Genomic DNA, 24,467 nt, shown 5'->3' with positions numbered 1-24,467 from the left:
CAGTTGTTTCCAAGGCAAACCTTGTCGGAAATCCTAAAGAATGGTGGGTGGACACTGGTGCTACTCGCCATATCTGTGCCAACAAAAAGATGTTCACATCTTATTCTATAGTGGACAACGGTGAGCAACTTTTTATGGGCGACTCCTCAACTTCCAAAGTTGAAGGATAAGGAAAGATTTTACTTAAGATGACATATGGAAAGGAACTCACTCTCAACAATGTGCTGCATGTACCGGACATTCGCAAGAATCTTGTTTCCGGATCTTTGTTGAGTAAAAATGGGTTTAAACTAGTTTTTTAAAGTGACAAGTTTGTACTTACCGAAAACGATATATATATAGAAAAAAATTACATGTCTGATGGCCTTTTCGAAATGAATGTAATGACTGTTGTACCCTCTGTTATTAATGAAAATACATCTTCTTCTTACTTGCTTGAGTCTTCAAATTTATGGCATGGTAGACTTGGACATGTTAATTATGGATCTTCACGTAGATTAATTAATATGGAATGTTTATCTAAATTTGACATTGATTTGAATCATGAGTGTGAAATTTGTGTTGGGACAAAATTATCCAAAACTCCTTTTCATTCAATTGAAAGAAGTACAGAACCACTTGAATTAATTCATAGTGACATTTGCGATTTTAAATCAATTCAAACTAGAGGTAAGAAAAAATATTTTATCACTTTCATATATGACTATACTGAATATAGTTATGTTTATTTAATTCGAACCAAGGATAAAGCTTTGGAAACTTTTATTCAATATAAGAATGAAGTTGAAAATCAACTTAGTAAGAAAATTAAGAAACTTAGAAGTGATAGAGATGGTGAATATAAATCACCTTTTGGTGAGGTTTGTAAAGAATATGGAATAATTCATCAAACCACAGCTCCTTACTCACCTCAGCAAAATTGAATTACTGAAAAGAAAAATAGGACTTTAAAATAATTGATGAATGCCATGTTAATCAGCTCTGGATTACCTTAGAACTTGTGGGGGGAAGCAATACGTTCTGCTAATTATTTACTTAATTAAATACACCGAAAGAAAGTGAATCAAACACCTTATGAATTATGGCATAGGAGATTACCATCCTACAAGTACTTAAAAGTATGGTGGTGTTTGGCTTAAGTGGTTGTTCCTAGTCCTAAAATGACTAAGATAGATCCTAAAACCTTTAATTGCATTTCATTGGATATGCTAAGAATAGTAGTGCATATCGGTTTTTGATTCATAAATCAGAACATTCCGAAATGCATGTAAATACTATTATTGAATCTCGGAATGCATCTTTCTTTGAACATGTGTTTCCAAATAAAACTAGACAAGAGACTAGCAATAATAAAAAATCTCATGATGCTGTTACTACTCAGGATCAAAAACATTATCAAGAACAAGAGCAAGAGATAGATCTAAATGAGGAAAAAGAACTTAGGCGTAGTAAGCGTGCTAGAACCTCAAAATCTTTTGGTCCAAATTTTCTAACATTTTTGTTAGAAAATGAGCCCTTAACTTTTAAAGAGGCTATGTTCAGTCCTGAAGCTCCTTTATGGAAAGAAGCTGTCAATAGTGAAGTTGAATCCATCTTGCAAAATCACACTTGGGAATTGGTGGATTTGCCACCAGGTTGTAAACCTCTTGGGTACAAGTGGATTTTCAAAAAGAAAATGAAAGCGGATGGATCAATTGACAAATACAAGGCAAGACTTGTGGTCAAAGGTTTTAGACAAAAAAAAAAAAGGACTTGATTACTTTGACGCATACTCACCAGTTACTAGAATAACATCCATTAGAATGCTAATTGCTATTGCGTCTTTGTACAATCTAGAAATTCATCAAATGGATGTGAAAACCGCTTTCTTAAATGGTGAGTTACATGAATAAATTTGCATAGAACAACCTGAAGGATTTTCTATTCCAGGAAAAGAAAAGAAAGTGTGTAAATTGGTTAAATTATTATATGGTTTAAAACAAGCAGTAAAGCAATGGCATAAGAAATTTGACAAGGCAATGATGTCAAATGGATTTAAAATTAATGAGTGTGACAAATGTGTTTATATTAAAAACACAGACAAAGGTTATGTCATTGTATGTCTTTATGTGGATGATATGCTCATCATAGGTAGTAATAATGATATGATTAAACCTACCAAGAAAATGTTGAATGAACATTTTGACATAAAGGACATGAATATTGCTGATGTAATTCTTGTTATGAAAATTACCAAAACATCAAAAGGTTATGCTTTGTCACAATCTCATTATATTAAGAAAATACTTGACAAATTCAGCAAAGATAATGATCATCTTGTTAGAACACCTATGGATGTTAATTTGTTTCTTTCTAAGAATGTACAGGAAAGTATTTCTCAATTAGAGTATGCCCAAATTATTGGAAGCTTAATGCACTTGATGAACTGCACTCGCCCAGATATAGCTAATGCAGTAAGTAAATTAAATAGATATACAAGTAATCTAGGAGTAAAACACTGGAAAGAAATTATAAGGGTTCTACGATACCTTAGATTTACTCGGAACATTGGGCTGAATTATACTAGACATCCAGCAGTACTTGAAGAGTACTGTGATGCAAACTGGATATCGGATACTAGAGACTCAAAATCCACCAGTGGGTATGTCTTTATTCTTGGTGGTGCGGTTGTATCTTGAAAATCTTCTAAACAGACTTGCATAGCTAAGTCTACTATGGAATCAGAATTCATAACTTTAGATAAAGTTGGGGAAGAAGTAGAATGGCTTTGTCGCTTCCTTGAAGATATTCCAATGTAGCCAAAACCGATGTCTACTATATGCATACATTGCGATAGTCAATCAGAAATTGGTAGAGCACAGAGTCATATGTATAACGGTAAGTCACGACACATTCGTCGTCGACATAATACCGTAAGACAACTACTCTCTAATGGAATTATTTCCATTGAATATGTGAAATTTAAAGACAACATAGCGGATCTACTAACCAAAGGGTTAGCAAGAGAGCTAGTTGAGAATTCATCGAGGGAAATGGGACTAAAGCCTATTAAAAAAGAGTTACCACAACTGCAACCCAACCTAGTTGACTGGAGATCCTATGATCTAGGTTCAAAGGGACAACTGAGTTGTGTATGACTCAGATGGATCACTAGGGAGTCCAACTCCTACCCATTTCTATGGTAAAATAGTGATGTCTGCAGCGTTTTAGGTTAAGTAATACTTTTAATGATTCTTATATCTAGGTAAACCTAGTGGAGTATGGCAGGATACTCTTCATAAGAATCACCTATGTGAGTGTGAACTGAGTCGGTTCTATGAGATTTGTGAAGGGCTACAATTCTCTAGAGCACTCATGAAAGACCAAGTTGTTCAGGGCCAAAATGAACAAAATAGTGAGAACTAAACTGTGTCTGGGGATATACTGTATGAGTTCTATTGTCTTGATTTACACAAATGGCTGAATAGTTCAAGACATCATGTTCACTAGTTAGCTAGTAAATTCGATAGTGTCTCACAAGGGAAGGCTCAAAGCCAAAAGCTACCTATCCTTTGCAGAATATTTTCAATTTTTGTACTCTCTGTAATTAGATCATGTTGTTGCATTTTCTCTCCGTCAAATTCCATTCATATGGGGAATTGTTGGAAATTGGTATTTATAGGGCTTATTTTAGTCCAACTTTGAGCCCAAAATTGAGTGGCCCTAAACGTCTTTTGGGGTGGGTCCGAAGAGGTGACGTGTTCCTTGCCGCATGGCAAGTTACAAGGTGAAGATGGTTCATCAAAACCATTTATGAGTGAATGAGATGTTGACGTCGTTTTCGGGTTCGTGAAATGAAGAATTAGAGAAATAAATGTGGGTTTCCTTAAAATAGGTTGTCCCACATTAAAACTTTAAGAGAGCTTTGGTGAGTATATAAGCTCTTGGTGTACTAACTTGGGTTGGGCCCCAAGAGACACCCCAAGTTTGTAGAAGGGGGGAGTTATGAACAAAGTGAACCTTAACCCAAACTACCACACGCGCGTCGCCGTCCGGCCGAGCCGAGCCGTGTCGGGAGCGGGTGTGGGTCGGGTCGATTCAAATATTATTATTTTTTTGTACAAAATTCATTTGAATTTTTCCAGAAAATTCTTAATGAAATTAAATTCCAATTTTATGCCAAAATTGAAATTAATTTTCTGTCCAAATTTTACCACCTTCTGTCAGAAATTCCTAAATAGATTCAAACTGTTTTACAGTTTTAAAAACTGCTAGAAACTGCTGCAGTTACACAGATTTGAATCTATACAGTTCAAACAGACCAAACTGTCCAGCAGATCTGTTGAAATTCAAACAGTACCTATTAATTCTAATAACCCACCTGTTCAGTTTGTTTTTCACACCTGTTCGGATCTATATATACCAGATCTGTTCCAGCATTTTGGTAATCCAAAATTCTTCATTTTCCTTATAGTTTTGCTCTCTTGCATGATATAATCTTTATATTAATTTTAGGAAAAATTCAAAAAGTAAGAACACAGGTTTTTGTTCGCCGATCAAGTTGTTTGGAGTGCTACTACAATTTGTGAAGATTATTGTATCTTGGGAGATAGACGCCACTTAACCGTAAACACCGTAGCAGGGCAAATCTATCCTAAGGACAGAGTATCACACACTCGACTTGATCTTTTAATTATTTATTTGATTCAGTAAAATAAATTCGGTACGTAATTTATATTATTTGTTTGATTTGTTTCAATTTATTTATTTTACATAGAAAATTGTTCCAACACTCCTCTCTCTCTCTCTCTCTCTCTCTCAAACCTCATATAGCATTCCAACCTCAACACACTGCGATAGCAGCATCCTTATAGCAGGCAATGCTGACCTATAATTCCTATTCAGAACTTCATAGAATGCAAGCATATACCCATCAAACCAACCACAATTTTTACTTACATAAAACCTTGTCTTTCCCCGAACATGAACTGCGCCAGTGGACTTTGCCTCTTCCATATCAGACATCTCTTCCTCAAGCTCAGAAGTAACTGACATTGCATAGTCAGAGCCATTCTGTATATGTGCCCGCAATCTATCAATAACTTGACTCACAAAATCGTCTCCTTCAAGATCAAGAGAATCAGCATAACCATATTGAACCACACATCTATATACCCTTTTAAGGCCTAGTTTGCTAACAACAATTCTTTCATGTGGCGCAACTCTGGGAACCAACAAGTATCGAAAGGTCGTGAAAATAGTAACCTTGAGAAGAGATTTCATGTTCTTTATGTAATGCTCGAGAATTGGGGTCAAAACGTCTTGAACGTTGGTGTAGAAGAAGCAAACTCCGGGAACTCTTTGGATTATGGGATCAGATAATAGCATTCTTAGTCGGTCTCTGTCTACCTTCTGGGATAGCTCATACTGGATCTTTATGTGCCTTCCATTGAACCAACCGAACATGATGAAAGCAAAGATGAAAGAAATAAAAAATGGAATCCATCCACCTTGTGGGATTTTTGTGGAAACCGCACTCACATAAACGCCTTCCATCACAAAATATACGATGAAGTAAAGAGCAACCAACACCGGTGGAGTTCGCCAAATCATGATCATGACTAATGTCAATAGTATTGTGGTGATAAGCGTAACAAGGCTAACAACAACACCTATAAACAATGTCTTAACGATCAATAGATGCATTAAAATTGCAGAATAAGAAAGTCAAAATGACATATAAACAAGAAAAAAGAAGCTGCATAATACAACAGAACGAACAACAGTAGACGTGTTTGATTGTGTTTTTTTAAAATTTTTATTTTATTTTATTTTATTTTGCAAAACGCATTTGGCGAACTGTTTTTGAAAAACATTATGATAAACTAGAAAGTAAATTTTCAGATGTTCAATTAAAAAAGAAAAAAACATTGAAGGTCAATTAGTTTATCATACCAAAAGCATTTCCGATATCCCTTCCATCACCGAAAATGAGAATAACAGCAACACAAAGTATCATGAGGATGTAATTGATTTCTGGGTAGTAAACCTTGCCTTCTTTCTTGGAGGATGTGCACCACCTTGACTCGAGGGAAATAATCCAGTGTGACAGATTGCTTGATAATAGAAAAGGTGGCCGATATCAGTGATTGACTCGCAACAATTGCTGCCAACGTGGCTATGATGAACATAGGCCAGTAAATTGTTTTTGGTATAAACTTGTAGAACCCGCCATCGTGATCATTTGGGTTTTTGATCAGGTATGTTGTTTGTCCCGCATATGTCATAACCAACGATGGGTATATAGTAAATAGAAAGGCTAGCTGCTAGGAGAGAATGTGTTAGAAAACTGCTGCATTATATCAAAGAAATGGAAATTCACGAGAGAGTGAGCTAAATACGACACCTGAATGGATTTCCGATTGAAATGACCAAGATCAGCAAACAATGCTTCCGAACTTGAAAAAACTGAAATTTCACATTAATGAATCAAGCGTGTCTAGAACAATGTACTTGCCTAAACAATTGATTCTTCCACTTTGATCAACTAAGCAATTGAACCTAACCTTCTAAAAAAAATATGAAAAAATAAAACATTTTCTGAACAATGGGCAATGACAACCAGGAAATCAAGAAAATGATACTGAAACGAAAAAAAAAAATTAAGTACTAAAATAAATTGGGTTGGGTTGAATTTTTGAATCAGAATTCCCAAATAAATCAGATTCAGGTGATCTCTTATTGGATTTGTCATAATCAACACAGGTTCAGGTTCAGGTTCAGGTTCAAATTTTATAATTGGGATGGATTTGAAATACACGAAATCTGATCCAAATCCAATTCGTTAACAAACCTAGTAAAGACCTTCATAAGTACATATACAAGCCAAAACACAAAGAAAACTTTAAGCACCAATTCTTTCTTGTTACTTGTAAAATCATTATATCTAAACCACTAAGAAAAAAATTGATAATCTTCCTCAATCTTTCTACAATAAAGTACCTAAATCATGGCTTTCAAAAATTATTTTCAATTTTTAACACTAGCATTTAGTCCTGCTATTCAAGTTATAGGCTATAGAGGAATATGCTTTCCAGAGAATTTGTGGAAAGAACAGTAGTGTCATTCATTAATAACCACAATGTAATAGACCAGAAACACGAGGCTCACCGGTGATGCAAAGGACGGTGCCACCAAGCAATACCCAGCCTTCCTTTCCATTTCTAAAAAAAAAAACTGACGATGTAGTGTGGTGATATCGCCTTGAATATATGCTCGGGTAATGACGAATAATGCTATAAATTCCTATAAGAGGAGTAGTGATGGTCCATGTGCCCATAATGGGAGAGAAAATGAAACTCACTCGTGAGGTACCATACTTCTGTAGCAGGAACAGAACAATAAGAACTACTGCAGACATGACTTCAACTAAAACTAAGGCTGCAAATTGAAAACCAAGAAATCTGTGAACACATAAACAAACTGAACTCCATAAAAATGAAAGAAGTTTCAGATGACACTATGATCTCTTCCATCTCTTATGCTTTTTAGCTATTATATCTGTTGCCAAGTGCTTATATCAAGTATTTCAAAGGAGAAAACTTAAGGTCACAGAGAAATAGTTTCATTCCATCACCAACACATGTTTCCAAGGTCGACAATGGATTTACTTATCTGTTTGTTTTGATACTAGAAAAATGGGTTTTAATGTTGATTTTACCAATTTACCATTTAGTTAGGGACCATATGATATTCTTAACTGCAAAAAGTAGACAGAATGTAACAAAAGGATTAAATTAAATCAATTTGGAAAGTTAGAGGGCCTATTTGAATGAAAAAATAGATTAGAGGCTTAATTGAAAAAAATACACAAAGTTAAGGGGCTTTTCTTTTCAAGAAAATGACACCTTGAAAAGATGTCATTGTCATTGAACTTTAACGACAATCAAATACTAGGAAGGTGCTCTTATGCCGTCCATTGCTGATAGCACTGAAATAATTTTGATAAAAGATAGAAGATTGTTATGAACAATTAAACACAAAAACTGCTGCCATAAAAAAAATAAAAAAATTAAATGGTAACAAACCTGAGATTGCAGGTGTAAGTATCCCATCACCGATTAGCATGCACATACCTAGCATTGCAATGAAAAGCAACACTCTTCTCGCGACCACACTTTTTTCGAAAAAAATACCCAGCCTACTTTGCTTTTCAGAGCTTGAGTTCAAAGCTACACGTTTGGAAGAAAGAATTCCAATATCCAAATTCCTACAAAGTAATGAATATAAAGCAAATGTTCCACCTGCAATAAATCTGTTGGCTACATATTTTGTAAAAGCCAGTTACAGTTCGACACGTGGCAGAGTAAGGGTAATAAAGCAAGGTGATTCAAGCCTTTAATCCTGATCGGACACGTGGCAATAAATATTGGTCCTCACATGATCTGAGTAACACTAGATCAATAACGGGATGCAAGATGCATATCTTCAACGGTTACTCATATTCAAATTCAAGTACAAGAGGGAAGCTCAACTGCCAGTAATGGCGTAATGGAGCTACTTGTAAGGAAGCATGATCAGCGATCATGGAGGAGCAGTTCGACGGTTCGAAGTGCAGTTCGAAGGTCATCACTGACGAGTATAAATAGCAGGGCAGCCCCCAGAAAAGGGGACCGAACTCAGATCATACAAATCAGTCATTTACTTCATATATTTTCTTTTCCAGTTTTTTACATTTCTAGTCTTTAAATACCTGTTCTTTAAATACCTGCACCTTAAATACCCGCACTGTACTTCGATTCATAGGAGTAGCTTCAAGTAGATTCAAGTAGATTGCTGTTGTAAACCTCTCCGAGGCTGAGTTTGGACCATTGTAAGTGTTCATTTTTATGAAATACTTCAATTGTTCTTCATATTACTGTTATTTCTCTTAATTTCTCCTAAGTCAAGCCACCAGTAAAAGTCCTCTTCATTGAGGCTGAAAAGAACTAAAACACAATCGTCTGATAATTGGTTGGCAATCACAATTTCTGTAAGGACTGATTGATCCTTACTGGCACGCTCACATTTACAACAATACCCTTCGAAAAGCCAAAAAGCCAACAAAATCATTATCCAGAATTTGAGATTTCAAGCAAACGGATGCATATGGATGCAAGTGACATGTGGAAAAATTGTTCTTACAAATCAGTAAGAGAATTTAATATATCGAGCAAACAAGAATTTTAAATTTAGTCATAATAAGCGAATTAAATGTATCGCGCAAACAAGCTTTTTGTTTTGAAAAGTATATCGACCATATAAGACTTTTAGTATCATCTCAAAACCATTGTCGAAGAACAACTTGGTAATAAAACATTCAAGATTGATTGATCATATTCTTTCCTCTGAAGGAACAGAAAAATTGTTGCATGAATAATAAATTTCGAAGCCTCCTAAAAATTTATTGTCTTATAGCTGTGGTCAAAATTAAAGCAGAATAAAAACACTCAAATAGGAAGTTCTTTACCTCTGATCTTGCAATGGCATTGAGAACATGCAAATTATTTTCATTTTTTTCTAGGAGTTGTTTTTTAAGCCAAGTTTTCCGTACAATTAGGTACTAGATATAGTATTTAAAATTTATAAGTCACATACAGAAGGATGAAAGTCCATCATATCGCTGTTTGAACCTGATTTGAAGTATCAATCTGGGCAATGGTATCATGGTCCCTAACAAAATTATTTCCAATAAGGCTCATTTTGCTCAATTCACTATGCAAAAATCATGGCAAAAATTAGGTTTCACTCTTTGATCCCACAAGAAACAGAAATTTATTGATAGTGACGCAAAACAAAAAACAAAAAACAAAACAAAACAAAAAAGAAGAAAAAGAATAAGAAAAACTCTTATCATTCTATCATATACCAAACGGTTAGTGAAAAAGCAAAAAAAAAAACATATCTCCAAATAATCTTGCCCCTGAAGTCTCTTGAGCCAAAAAAAAAAAAAAAACATTGATGGTATTTGCAAATAGGCCAATCTTTTCCAGCCAACAAAAACATCCTTTCCTACAAATGATAAGCAGAAGCATGCTAAATAGGAAAAATGTAATCATACTTTGGGAATCACCCCAAAAATTACCCCAAAAGCATCTTTAAAGCATATTACCCGTGTTTTCCTAATTGCGGGTCATGCCTCAAACACAATTCTAGGTCACTTTTGTCTAGTAGAAATGGACAAGATTTGATAGCACACAGAAGTTGAAGGAGAAAGTATTTCCAAGAAAAGAATCATTTGGATCAAGTGGCCAAACACAAAATTCAACCAAATCGAAAAATGATAAAAAGAAAAACATGTCCTAATAACGAGCAATAATAATAATTCTCACCATCGCGACAAAGAAATGAAAAAAGGGTGTAGTTAAAGGAACTACATCAAAATTATCCTCCCACAATTTAATTTTGGAATTGTTACCAACATAATACTTAAAACAAGGCAGACAAATAATAAAAAATGAAAAAAGAAAATTATAAATGAAAGAGACTACTGACTAGTTGAAAGTAAAGGATAAACTATATTGACAAAGAAAGAACTGAGTCAAATTCACAACAAAGTGCAAGATAAATGGTTAATGTCACATAAAAGCAAAACATATAGAAGGCCAAATTTTGGAAGCAAAAAGGGATCCTCACCACAACGTTAGCTATTAGCATAAACATAAAAAACTACAATGAATCATTCAAATATTTTGTACCTTCACCTTGATCATCGGCTCTGAGAGCTATGCAAGCATACTTGACGACCCCAATTAGACTGAGAGTCCAAAACATGATGCTGTAGATACCTAAGTAATCATCTTCAGTTGGAGATTTCAATCGCATTGAAGGATAAACATACAGTGGGGAAGTCACAAGCCCTCCAAAAACAACTCCTAATGTCTTGTAAGCAAGTTTCAGAATTCCCTAATCCAACATAGGAGATTTTACTCACAACTTCAAATTATAAAAATTCTCAAAAATTAAATCTAAAACTTCATATTACGAAGAAAAACAAAAAAAGATGAAAGACAGAATTGAAGTTAGAATAGTACATAATTTCAAACATTTATAAATGAACTATTAAACATAAACGTAACAACTTCAAATTAACAAATTTGGGAAACCTCAATTGGATCATGTATAAACCCCCCCCCCCCCCCACCAAAAAAAAAAAAAGAGAAAGAAAAATGAAAATTATAGTGAGACATAATTTGATATTTTTTTCTTTTGATCAGTAAAGAAAAATTTCATTAAAAATATGAAATTAAAAGTACTAGAAGATGACATGCATCGAGAGAGATTTGAAAAGTATAGACTATCCCTACTATTACTACTCGCAACCATCTAACCAACCCCTCAGACCTCAAGATTTTTTTAATACAGAAGAAAAAAATAAATAAATAAATAAAAAAGAAGATAATCAAAAACAGAAAAAAAGAGTTAAGAACAACTTAACACCAACACAAACACAGAAGCTCCACGAAAGTTCCAAAAACCATCCTGTACAAGTATGCCTAGATTCTCCCTTTCACACCAAACCACACCCCACTAACAATGATAATTCAACAACTTTTCCAAAATCAGGACAAACACCATCCTCTCCTTACCATCACATCCCATTAACCCTCTAATAACTGATTCCCCCTTTCAAACCAAAACACACCCTTACTAACTTTGATAAATCAAAAACTAATTCACACGCAGGACAAAACACCATCCTCTAACATTCTATTTGTTTTTGGATTTGTTGTGGAAAAAGACAAAAAGAATGTAAACTAAATAATTGTTCTTTGTTTGATTATCAGGGAAAACAACAAATATATATGACAAAAGTTAGTAAAATAATAATAATTAATTGTAAATTTTATTTGATAAAAAATTCTAATTTTGAAAAAAACAAATAGAATTTAGGGTATAATTGGTCATATTGTCAGCATAAACCTTACACTTTGGATCATTTACCATGTGTATTATCAATAAATCAAGACAAAATGACATACCTGAATCCATTGATGAATGGTTAAACGGAAGCGTGATTATCAATGAACTCTTTGTTATTGATTATGTTATTGCCTTCTAATCCTTTCCCATTTGGTGCCTTATGTTTTTCCTTGAGAGGATTTAGGAAAAAAACAGTTACTTGGGAAGGAATAGGGACCATAACCTTTTAAAGGTTGTAATTGGTTTTCAAAACTGAAAGGTTGTGGAAGTTCAAAAGGAATGAAAACCAACTTTAACCAATATGTTTTAATTTCTATTTCTGCCCCTTATAAAAATAGAAATTATACAACTAGTATCTACACATTAGGTCCATAACACATATACCCTTAAGCCTATTAACTAAATTGAATCACTTAAATTGTAGGCTTCTTATAAATGATAACACCACATTTAATTATGTGGTCCCATTGAGACATTATCTAACAATCTCCCACTGGACCACATATGTATCCTGAAAAATGTGCTTAACTTTAGTGAGCTCAGGAATTTGTTATCATAACTTGAGGGTATCCAAACAATCTTGTCCATTAACTATTTAATATAGAATCAAAGCGGTCTTCGTTACATCAATCGTAACTCGACCCACCAATGGTCACGTATACTAATACAGCTAAATGACATAGATCAATTATGGATGCGTAGCATGGAAATTACATGTGATGTGATCCATACATGCCTATTTCCAACTGGTCCTACTTAACTTTATTGAGATCAATACTTCACAATACGTAACAGAGCGTAATAAACTGAATATTTCATTTCTGCAGAAAGTAATCTAATTACATAGATAAAACTCAAGGCTGACATAAAGCAGTAATATAAATACAAACTCCCACTAAACCAGAATGTTCTTAAATAGAACAACACCCATCTGAGCAGTGTGTTCATGAAAGACCTTGGGTGGTAGTCCCTTCGTAAGCGGATCCGCTATCATGGAGTTTGTCCCAATGTGCTCTATGGAAATCTGTCCACTCTGCACTCTTTCTTTTACAACTAGGAACTTGATATCAATATGTTTTGATTTTGTCGAGCTCCTGTTGTTATTGGAATATAAAACTACAGACTTATTGTCACAATATAACTTAAGTGGTCTTGCAGTGCCTTAAGTTTTGAAGCAAGATGAGACATTTCCATGTTGTACTCGCGAACATTACCCTTGCCTTTATACTTTATTTAAATCAAGCTTGCTAAAAGCGTGCTTGTTTCAGCTTTATCGTTTTTAGCAAAACGCTTTTGAATTTCTGAAAGAAATTCACCGGCAACGGTAACATCCTCTGTTATTGCACCCCGAGAAACTTCTGGAATCCCATGCTTCATGATCATAAGACTTAGCATGTTAGAACGATCCCACTTTTCAAAGTACACAGTTTCCTCAGGAGTACTTTGTGCAGTGAGAGCATTCGGTTTTGGCATCCTTAATGCCAAGTCTATGTCCATGCAGCCGAGAACAATCAATATGTTCTCTTTCCAGTCCTTAAAGTTTGTTCCATTTAACATTGGAACATTAAGTTACCAAACAGATAATCTCTAAATAAATTAATTTAATGACAACATCTCAAGATACCTAACACAACATTAATACCAAGCCTTTGGGTAATGATATTAACTGTAAGTGGTATTCTTGTTGTAATGATCAAACATTGACAATAAGTTATGTCAAATAACAAATCTATCTTTTGATGGATTTATTATTCACATTAGGTTTTCTTGACAATTGGCACATGTTTATCACCACAAAATGTTTGTGTAATTCTGCCAAGTCTTAATCATGTCTTTGGACCGATAAATACCCGCATGAGATACACAGACATGAACTTCAAAACATTCCATATAAAACAATCTAGACAAGAGAGATTACTTTTGTGACATCTTGTTTGAATTGACTTATATTGAGAATGTTAGAAAATTAAATTTCTGTAGACGTTGTATGAAATTACATTAAATTTAAAGATTTCCAAATTTGTGACCCCGTATATGTTATATAATCTGCAGCAATTCCAATTATATATATACATATATAAATAGAATTGACGAGTCCAAAAATAAATAGTTTTTTTTATGATGTTCAAAATTAAACCGATCAAATCGCAAGATATATCTATATATATATAAATACATGATGTTCATCCATTTGGGGGAAAAAAAACTGCCCACCGAATCATTTTACAATTCTAGAAAACAGATTGCCATTTTCACAGAACAAAACAGGAAAAGACAGAATTTACATCCATAAGAAAATTCATAATCTGATTCTAGGAAACTAAATAGAATGAATAAAGCATATCAATTCTGATAAGACACATGATATGCTGGCTCTGATACCAATTGTCAACATAAACCTTACACTTTGGATCATTTACCATGTGTATTATCAAGAAATCAAGACAAAATGACATACATGAATCCATTGATGAATGATTAAACGGAAGCGTGATTATCAATGAACTCTTTGTTATTGATTATGTTATTGCCTACTAATCCTTTCTCCTTTGGTGCCTTATGTTTTTCCTTGAGAGGATTTAGGAAAAAACAGTTACTTGGGAAGGAATAGGGACCATAACCTTTTAAAGGTTGTAATTGGTTTTCAAAACTGAAAGGTTGTGGAAGTTCAAAAGGAATGAAAACCAACTTTAACCAATATGTTTTAATTTCTATTTCTGCCGCTCATAGAAATAGAAATTATACAACTAGTATCTACACATTAGGTCCATAACACATATACCCTTAAGCCTATTAACTAAATTGAATCACTTAAATTGTAGGCTTCTTATAAATGATAACACCACATTTAATTATGTGGTCTCATTGAGACATTATCTAACACATATAACTATTATCAGTGTATTTTGAGAAAACTCAAAAACTGGAACATAAACACCTTTATAATAGTGTAGAGAGAGATAGATAGATGTATTATATTACTGTAAAGCATACAATAATTCAGAAATTTTGTGATGCTTTTTTGTTTTAGCCAAAGAAAAATGAGTGAGACGCCCAATTTTGGGATCCCATGACAACCCAAAATGATCTGGACCATTTATATATATATATATATATATATATATATATATATATATTTTCTTCTATCTCTCTTACATGAATGGTCCATTTCATTTTTGGGGTCATGGAAGTCTCAAAATTTGGGGTCTCAATCATTGTTGTTAGCCAAAATACCTTTACAATTGGTAATAACTGATAAAACTCCACATCCATTCAGTAATTATTAAACACTTCTGTAATTCAATCCTCGTTTGTTAAATTGTCAAAAAAAATAATGCATAATTACAACAACAAAAAAAAAATTGTGACACTTTTTTGTTACACTAATAATTTAATAATTTATTTTTAAAATCATATTTACCGTTGCGTTTTATATAACTATCGATATGTCATTAATATAATTTTTTTACATTGATGAAATGCTTGACTAGTTGGATTATCGACGTGGGTTGCTTGACGGGTTAACAGCACCCTCCAGTCTAATATGAATTGGAGGGAAGCCATATAGTATCAGAAGTACAAAATTTTGACACATACATATGAATATGTACGTATAGATACATAGATGTATAGTGTGTGTGTGGTGTCTGTAAGGGTAACAGATACGTACCTTGTCCGCTGAAGGGGTGTGTGTGTGTGTGTGTGTGTGTGTGTGTGTGTGTGTGAGGGTAATAAATACGTACCTTGTCCCCGGAAGGTGTGTGTGTGGTGTGTGTGTGTAAGGTTAATAAATACGCACCTTGTCCCCTGAAGGTGGGATTGGAGGAGGAGGAGGAGGAGCGGCGGAATCAAACACCACCAAAGCGATGTCGTCCGACCGAGTGGCGACCGAGTCAGGGATTCCGGGTTGCCGATCCATCTCACATTCCACAACTAACACTTCTCTCTTCATTGCTCTCCCTCACTCTCACTCTCTCTCTCTCTCTCTCTCTCTCTCTCTCTCTCTCTCTTATAGAGAGAGAATGGAACAGACGGGCTTGTTCGAGTTGTCAGGTGGGATTGTGGAATTTAACGAATTGAAAATTTGTTTTTATAGAGACAAGGAAAAAGCATGTAGTGTATTTGGTTTCGTTTTCTAAATTTAATTTTTTGAAAATTGATTTTTTTTTGTTTTTTATATTTTTTTTTATTTTTAGTAAATGTTTTTAAAATTTTAAGTATTTTTTTTACTATTTTTCAGATGCACTTTATTTAGATATATCTAAAAAGTAAAATATTTGAAAAAAAAAATATTTCAAAAAATTAATAAATATACAAAAATACAAAAAAATATAGCATATTGAAATTTCATATTTTTTTATATATATTTTTTATATTTAATGAATTTTTTTATAAAAAAAATCATGAAAATTATAACTTTTAAGTGTATTTATGTAGGTGTGTCTAAAAATTTTAAAAATTACTTAAAATATAAAAACAAATCAATAAAACAAAAAAATACAGAAATAAATAAAATTTTCTGAAAAGTGTTTTTAGAAAATCCAAACCAAGCAAAGTAATGTTATAAACACATAAATTAAATATAGAATGGAAAATACATATCTAATATATTTATCTATCTATATATAGAAAATGAGATTTTTAACACGTAAGAACTATAAGAGCTCTAAGTTTCCAATCTAAATTTTATAATTTTTTGATTTTTAAAAGTTAAAAAATCTTCTATTGACTCACTCTTATTTAAGTAAATAAAAATTAATCAGTGTGTTTGGTTTTAATTTTTTGAAAATTGAGTTTTTTAAATTTTAAGCAATTTTTTTTTCTTTTTAAGATATACCTTATTTAAATGTATCTAAATAATAAATTATTTGTGAAAAAATATTTTTTAAAATTAATAAATACACAAAAATATGAAACAATGTACTGAATTTTTATTTTATTTTCTTTTTTTATTTTTAGTATTTAGTGATTTTTTTTAAAAGAAATTCACAAATATTATATTTTCTAAGTGTATTTATGTTAGTTGTATCTAAAATTTTTTAAAATTTTTTTCTTAAAATATTAAAAAATTTCAGTGATAACAAAAAAATACAAAAAGTAAAAAAATAGAATTTTCTAAAAAGTAAATTTTGAAAACTAGAAACAAAAGAATTGAATATTGCTTAATTTATGACTTTTGAATAGAAATTATATCAAATTTTAAAAAGATGAAAAATATACTAATCCATTTCAAAATTCAAATTTGCAAGTAACTAAATATGAAAGGTAATCTATTAATTTAAATTTATATATTATATAAATAGAGGAGGGTTTTTAACCCATAAGGCATCTAAGAGCTCCAAGTTCTAAATCTAAATTTCATAATTTTTTGATTTTTAAAAGTTAAAACAATCTTCTATTGACTAGCTCTTATTCAAGCAATAAATAAATAAATAAAAATTAATATCTCTTGATTTATGACTTTCAAATGAAAATTACATCAAATTTAAAAAAGATGAAAAATATACTAATCCATTTCAAAATTCAAATTTGCAGGTGACTAAATATTGAAAGTAATCTATTAATTTAAATTTAAAATTAGCACAATATAAATTTAAAATTGTAATGATCTATCCCATAATTTATAAGTTTTAAATACAAATTTAAAATTATCATAATTAGCTCATAATTTTTGTATTAGGGAGCAATAAGAGTGATGTTAACATTATTTATATATTTACATATTTTTTTAAAAAAAATACTTTTAAGAAAAGATATTATGAGAGTTTCAAAACATCATACAAAATCTATATACTATTATAATTACAAAACAATGTCATCTTATTAAAGCTAAAATTGTAATTCTTTATTTTATTTTATTTTATTGATTTTTTAAATTTTTGTTAATATGAATATGATTGGTCTATAAATTAATTTTATATTCTTAAAATAAAATTTTAAATTTAGATTCTTCCTTAAATTATGTTATCAGAATAAAATCAATATTCATTCCTTAATTTATGCATATTTTATTAAATTAAATTAAATTCTTTTTAAAATTATGTTACAATAATTAGAATGAGGTCAATAATCACATGTGTTATAATATTATTGGTCTAAAAATAATATGTTATTAAATACACGTATTCAAATTATTAATCGCTTTTAAAAGTTTATATTTTTATTTTTTGTCATTTTTGGTTTTAAACTTTATAATTTTTTTTTAATATCCTTCTAAACTATAAGGACTTGAAAAATAAATGTTTTTAAAACAAATATTTTTTTAACAAAAGAAAAAAATATTAAGAAAATAAATAAATTTTTTAACAATTGCCAAACATAATATATTCTTTTTTTTTAAATCTCGATTGTAAATTAAACAAATTAAAATAATTTTTTTTTTGTTTAAATAGTAAAGAAGAGACTTTTCATAAAATCAAATAGAAACAAACATTTTTTTTTTTAGGGCGAATTACACTAACAGTTCCTGGAACTTGGGATTTGTGTCACCTTGGTCCCTGACTTTTTAATTGTAACATATTTGGCCTTGAATTTTGAATCTCATTCCAAATAAGGACAATTGAAGATATTGTTACTCCATTTCTAGGGAAAAGTTGTCAATTTGATAAAATATAAACTACTTTGACAAAAATAAATGTCAAAAAATTACTTTTAAATTTTTAAAAATTATTTTTACTCACTAAAGATAAAATTATATAAAAAGAACAAATCTTTTACATCTTTATTTTTTTTACCAAATTAATTTTTTGTATGTGTTTGGCTGATGATCATATAATACGTGGTTGTTTTTGTTGATATTTTTGGATAATTATCATGTAATAGCTGATTATATTTGTTATTAATAGATTTTTTTTGAAGATTATCATGTAATAGATAGTTATTAGGCTTTTAATGTATAATCGATATGTTCAATATATAAAATATTTTTAGTTTTGAATTTTTTGATTTAATGGATTGGTTTAATAATAACATCAAAATTGTTGTCATGTTTGATTTTTGAAAAAATAAAAACTAATTTAACGGAAATAAATATAAAAAAAAATTTATTTTTACCCTCTTAAAAGATAAAATTATATAAAAATAATATATTTTTAATATTTTTCACCAATTTAATTTTTTAGTTTCTTAGAAAAAATTTCTGAAAATCAAACTAAACAGAACTTTGTAACCAAAAAAATTCTAACATTATTCATTAAAAAAAAAAAGGCCATTATATTTCAACAACATATGTTAGCCAACACAAAGTAAGTTATATGATGACTTTACCCTTCAAATGGAGCAATATTGTCTTCAATTGTTCTTATTTGGAACGAGATTCAAAATTTAAAATCAAATATATTACAATTGAAAGGCCAGGAATCAAAGCGATGCAAGTCCCAAACTATAGGAACTATTAGTGTAATTCGCCATTTTTTTTATTAAAAGTTATAGTTGGTGAAACTATGTGATAATTTATTATTTCAGTAATACTATAGACCCACACTTTCACCCACAATGATGTGGCAAGGGAGTTGGGTCTTATGTCATTGGGTCTATAGCAAAGCAAGAGTTGACACATATGATACTACATCATCGTAGATACAATTGTGGGCCTTTTTTTTTTTTTTTTTTGGTAATCAAATATTTTCTTTATCGTTCATCTAGACTTTTTAACACTTGCGAAACATGATGGATTCTATTTTATTTTATTTTAATCTCAATTGTCCATTAAACAAACTAAAATAAAAAAGGAAATTTTTTTGAGCTCATATTGCTAAAAAGTGACTTTTGCTAAAACAAATAGAAATAAAAGTTATTTTTCTAATAAAACTAATGGTTCGTTGTTACCCTTTTTTATATTTTAAAAAAAAAATTAGGGTTATAGGTGATAGTTTATTGGTCATCTATGAGAATATCATTCTAAATTTTTTTCTTACCTTTTTTTTTTATCCATGTACTTTTATTTTGTAAGAAATTTAATTTTATTATATTTAAATTATTTTATCATTATAAAATTTAATTTTTTTAATATCAACTTATTTGATAATCTATTTCTAAAAGGTGTATTTGCGTTTGTTCATTAATATTATTTTTTTAATTAATCTTGTTTATTATTAAAAATTAAATTATTAAATAATTTTATATATTTATATATACAATTTTGTTTCGATTGCTTAGCTTATTTGGTGTCTCTGCCCAAGTCTATTCAAATGTGTTCGAATTTTTGAATTTTGCATAGGTTCTCGCCGAATTAAAAATTATGTTGCCCGATCTTTAAAATTTTACAAGCTTGACTTGAGTTTTTTGGATTTAACTCGTCTGTAACGCCTCGAAATAAATGCCATATACCACCCAAAACGTCAAGTAAATAACAATAGGAATCAGAGTATAATGTCCTTCTATTACTTGAGATTCAATTATACAAAAGGATGACACATGCGATATGAATGTGCGATATACATTCATAAATAGTATATCCTGAATGTACAGTATGTGTTACAAAACAATAAAAAAAGAGATAACAGCTAAACAAGTAATCATATACCCTAAAAGCTTACATCTTTCCAAGTCAAGACTTAGGTACGTCAAAAGTGAGTCTAAAGCTCAATACAAGTAAAGCTTTAGGCTTGTACAAAAGTGAATACAAAATAAATAAACTGAGCCTCCAGCTCCACAGTCCTCCTAAGCTAAGTCCTTAGTAGAAGGATATCACCAGTACCTGAAAATGGTTTTCCCCAAATAGGGTAAGCCAAAGCCTAGTAGAAATAATCTAATACAACATATAAATCTTAACAAAGATATAAGGGTGAAATGCATATGCAATGTCAATGTCAATGTCAAAACGGTTTTCATTTCTTTCTCAAAACCATGTCATGCTCAATTTATATCACCATTTTCAACTCATGTCCTTTACCATAGGAAACAAGGGAGAATTCTCGAACCAATACAACTTTTCACGGATATTTCGTCCGCAAGAAACCGTCAAACGGTACCCATGTAAACATAGCCTATGCAAGCACTACTGTGGGGATGTATTTTCTGTATACCAACACGTGGCATGGTGATGCCGACGTATCAGCCGAGGTGCCAGGTGTCCTGGTAGTTATGCCGAGGTTACCTAGGCAAGGCCAAGGTGATCGCCGAAGATATCGGAATCCGAGATAAACGGATAAGGGGCAAGAGTCCTAGAATGAAGAGGAAACTCAACTTGTTATGGACAAGAGTCCTAGAGAAAAGAGAAGACATCTGTTAAGATAAGGATAAAGCTCTTAGGGAGTTTATCTTTATCTCTTGAGGAATCCAAAGTAAGCACTAAGTTGGAGTTCATAGAAGTCAGGCTTCTAGTAGGACTTGGATTGAGTAAACTATAAAAGAGAGGCACCCCCGTGGGTCTAAGGTACACAGTTTTATACTCAAGCTTGTGAGTTTTGCACTTGATTATCTTTGAGAGATATACTGACTTGATCGTCGGAGTGCCCCCGGGTGGAAGAGCCACCGCCGGAGCCTTTTCTTTCTGTTGCAGGTTCACTGAAGCCATCTATTCTGCCAGTGCTCTCCAGCTGGTTACTAAGCGAGCAGTGTGGTCGGAAAATCACCCACACAATTTGGCGCCGTCTGTGGGAATCTTAGAAGAATAGATGGGCAGTGACGGACAGAGGGAAAACATTGTGGGCGACACTCCTGCTAGGAGTGTCAGACCAATTGATCTTGACGTTGAAAAAGACAACCACAGTACAGAAAATCATGACCAGGGTCAGGGAGAGAAAGACGTCGTCCAGGAGGGCGGTACTTCAAAGCGAACAGACCAAAGCAAGTATTATAACGAAGATAACCTTCAGGTATGGAGGGATAGGTGCTTACGGAGAGATGAGGAAGTAAAAGACTTGGCAAACAAGTTGGCAGACCTACAGTTAGTGGTCAACTTCATGATGCAAAACAATGTTATGCAACCACCATACCTGCTGCAAGATACACCGATGCCGGCAATTAACACCCAGAAGGGAGGAAGGAAAGCAATCCCCGAAGCCCCACAGCACACCAGGAGTGGAAGGCACTCACACCGACCTTCCAGGGAAGTCGGACGAGAGGAGCCGAGGCAAGAAGAGTCCCAAAGGACACATCGAATGAAGGATCCAAGGCATAAAGAACATCGGCATGTTCAAGGGCAGGCACTCTGCTTTGACACAACCCATGGAGAACGATCGAAACGGGCCCACCGCGAGGCCGAAAGTAGTGTACCAAAAAGATTAAAGTCCAGAGATAGCTGAGCTCCAGGTAAGAGTAAGGAAGACTTGAGGGATTACCTCAAAAGGAGGCAGCAGAATGTTGAAACCAAGGTGACATCCCCAGTTAAGCCGAGAACACCATTCTCGGTGGAACTGGGCAAATTTGAAGCACCAAAGAGATTCAGCATGCCAAGGTTCCAAATTTATGATGGTAAGTCAGATCCCAACTTTCATGTTGAACTATACCTGAACTCAATGGCATTATACAGTGGGAACGAGCCGTTTCTCTGCAAAGTATTTCCCTCATCCTTTGGGGAAATTGCATCTAATTGGTTCCATAAACTACCAAAGGGAAGCGTAAAGACATGGGAAGGCATGGCCGAGATGTTTGTGGCCAGGTTTGTAACGAACAAATTACAGCCCTTGAGGGTCGACGCCCTGATGGCTTTAAGAATCATCAAGGAAGAAGGCCTTAGGGCCTATGTGAAGAGGTACTACGAGGTGTTCAATCGAATACCCGAATGCAACCAAGAAGTAGTGGTCGTGTCTTTCAAGAACGGCCTAAAAGATGACTGCCCACTACGGAAGTCTCTGGCAAAAACATTGCCAAAAAGCATGGAGGAACTCATGGCGAGAATCGAGAAGTACGCAAGAGCCGAGGAAGATACGTCGGGAAACAAAGAGATAAAGCAGGAGAAGGGAAACGGCTCGCCGAAGCGAGGCTGAGGTACCAGCAGGCCGTCCAAACAAGAAACAGAATTGAAGGGTAAACAGGCAGTGATGACGGTGTTCCAAATCCCTATCCACAAAGTCCTGGACCAAATACGAAATCAACCCTATTTCAGGGCACCAGCAATAGCACCAGGGGAATTTATGAGAAGAAACGTTGGTAGGCGCTGTGCTTACCATAATGAAGAAGGACACCCAACTCAGAGTTGTAGAGCCTTAAAAGCACACCTAGAAGACCTAGTAAGGCAAGGCCATCTGAGGGACCTTGTTGATGAGGCCAGGACAAGAGAAGAACAGGCAAGATTGCCTCACGTACCAGCAGCACCACCTCCTCCAGCACAGCAACCACAGGCAGGAGGACCACGGGTGGCTAATGTAATCCACTCAAAGGTGAACGAAAGCGGCATTCGGGGAGAAACCCAAAGAGGAAAACACCTGCAGCACGTAAACCAGGTCGGATATAAAAGACCTCGGCCTGAAGAATGCCAAGGACCAATGATAACTTTCACTGAAGCCGACCTGGAGTTGGTCCAACATCCGCATAATGATGCCTTGGTAGTATCCCTCCAGGTTGGGGAATGCCAAGTGAAACGCATCCTAATAGACCAAGGCAGCTCTTGTGACATCATGTACGTCAGATGTTACAAGGAGCTGGGCCTTCACCCTGACGACCTGGAACAATCCAACAACCCTATGGTCGGCTTCAATGGAACACCGACATGGCCACTGGGCGCAGCAAGCGTGGAAGTACAAGCTGGTACTAAAAAGATCAAGACAGAATTTATGGTGATTGACACACCCTCTCCATATAACATCATCTTAGGAAGACCATGGTTGCATGCAATGAGGGCAGTTCCCTCAACACTGCATCAACTACTACGGTTCCCAACAGAGCATGGGATTGAAGAAGTCAGAGGAGATCAACTGCAGGCAAAAACTTGCTCCATGGCAGCAATGAAGACCACTTGCAGCATTCGAAAGCCAAAAGAGGCAGAGATTGAAGACGAGGACATGGAGGTCCTAGAAGATGTCGGTAAGGAGCCAACTGAAAAGAGTGAAGAGACACTAAAGAAAATCCTTGTCCAGGAGGGCGACAAAGTGCGTTTCTTTCTTCTCGGCTCAGGCTTAGCCGAAGAAGAGGAAAGAGAACTGGAAGATTTTTTGAGAGCCAACATTGAGGTGTTCGCCTGGACACCTTATGAGATGCCTGGAATTGACCCCGAGGTCACTTGCCACAGACTGAATGTCGACAGGTCGGCAAAACCTGTGATTCAACGATCTAGAAGACCGACGTTGATGCAGGTCGAAACAGTAGAAGAAGAAGTAGATAGACTTCTGGAGGCCAGGGCCATCCGAGAAGTTCACTACCCAACTTGGCTATCCAACACAGTAGTGGTAAAGAAGAAGAACGGCAAATGGAGGGTTTGTGTAGACTTTACCAGCCTCAACAAAGCCTGCCCCAAAGATAGCTTTCCTCTGCCCAAGATTGACCAGCTCGTAGATGCTACTTCAAGGCATTAAAGGATGAGTTTTCTGGATGCATACAGGGGGTACCACCAGATTGCCATGTACCCTCCAGACGAGGAGAAAACC

At 33.7% G+C, this 24,467-nt stretch overlaps 2 protein-coding genes across 2 annotated transcripts; both read right to left on the bottom strand.

Annotated features, from left to right (window-relative positions):
* Positions 1-4,785: 4,785 nt before the first annotated feature.
* LOC114288379 (putative potassium transporter 17) lies at positions 4,786-5,685 on the bottom strand. Its single transcript, XM_028231882.2, has one exon. The coding sequence runs from the start codon at positions 5,683-5,685 to the stop codon at positions 4,798-4,800; it is 888 nt and encodes a 295-aa protein (XP_028087683.2). The 3' UTR covers positions 4,786-4,797.
* Positions 5,686-9,760: 4,075 nt separating this feature from the next.
* On the bottom strand, positions 9,761-15,936 carry LOC114288426 (putative potassium transporter 4). The gene is made up of 2 exons (XM_028231929.2): positions 15,740-15,936; positions 9,761-10,923 (listed from the first exon to the last, which is right to left on the bottom strand). The coding sequence occupies exons 1-2, from the start codon at positions 15,890-15,892 to the stop codon at positions 10,687-10,689; spliced, it is 390 nt and encodes a 129-aa protein (XP_028087730.1). The 5' UTR covers positions 15,893-15,936; the 3' UTR covers positions 9,761-10,686.
* Between the last annotated feature and the right edge of the window lie 8,531 nt (positions 15,937-24,467).

Source organism: Camellia sinensis, chromosome 11 (assembly GCF_055761805.1).
Source record: "Camellia sinensis isolate YWXY chromosome 11, ASM5576180v1, whole genome shotgun sequence".
Taxonomy (NCBI): domain Eukaryota; kingdom Viridiplantae; phylum Streptophyta; class Magnoliopsida; order Ericales; family Theaceae; genus Camellia; species Camellia sinensis.
This window is presented reverse-complemented; position numbering and strand designations above follow the sequence as displayed.

Excerpts from the sequence above, each read along its gene's own strand:
- LOC114288426 (XM_028231929.2), bottom strand. The coding sequence starts at position 15,892 with ATGAAGAGAGAAGTGTTAGTTGTGGAATGTGAGATGGATCGGCAACCC. Across the intron at positions 10,924-15,739 it reads TCCCACCTTCAGGGGACAAG|GGAATTCTGAAACTTGCTTA; the intron begins GTGCGTATTTAT and ends ATGTTGGATTAG.
- LOC114288379 (XM_028231882.2), bottom strand. The coding sequence starts at position 5,685 with ATGCATCTATTGATCGTTAAGACATTGTTTATAGGTGTTGTTGTTAGC.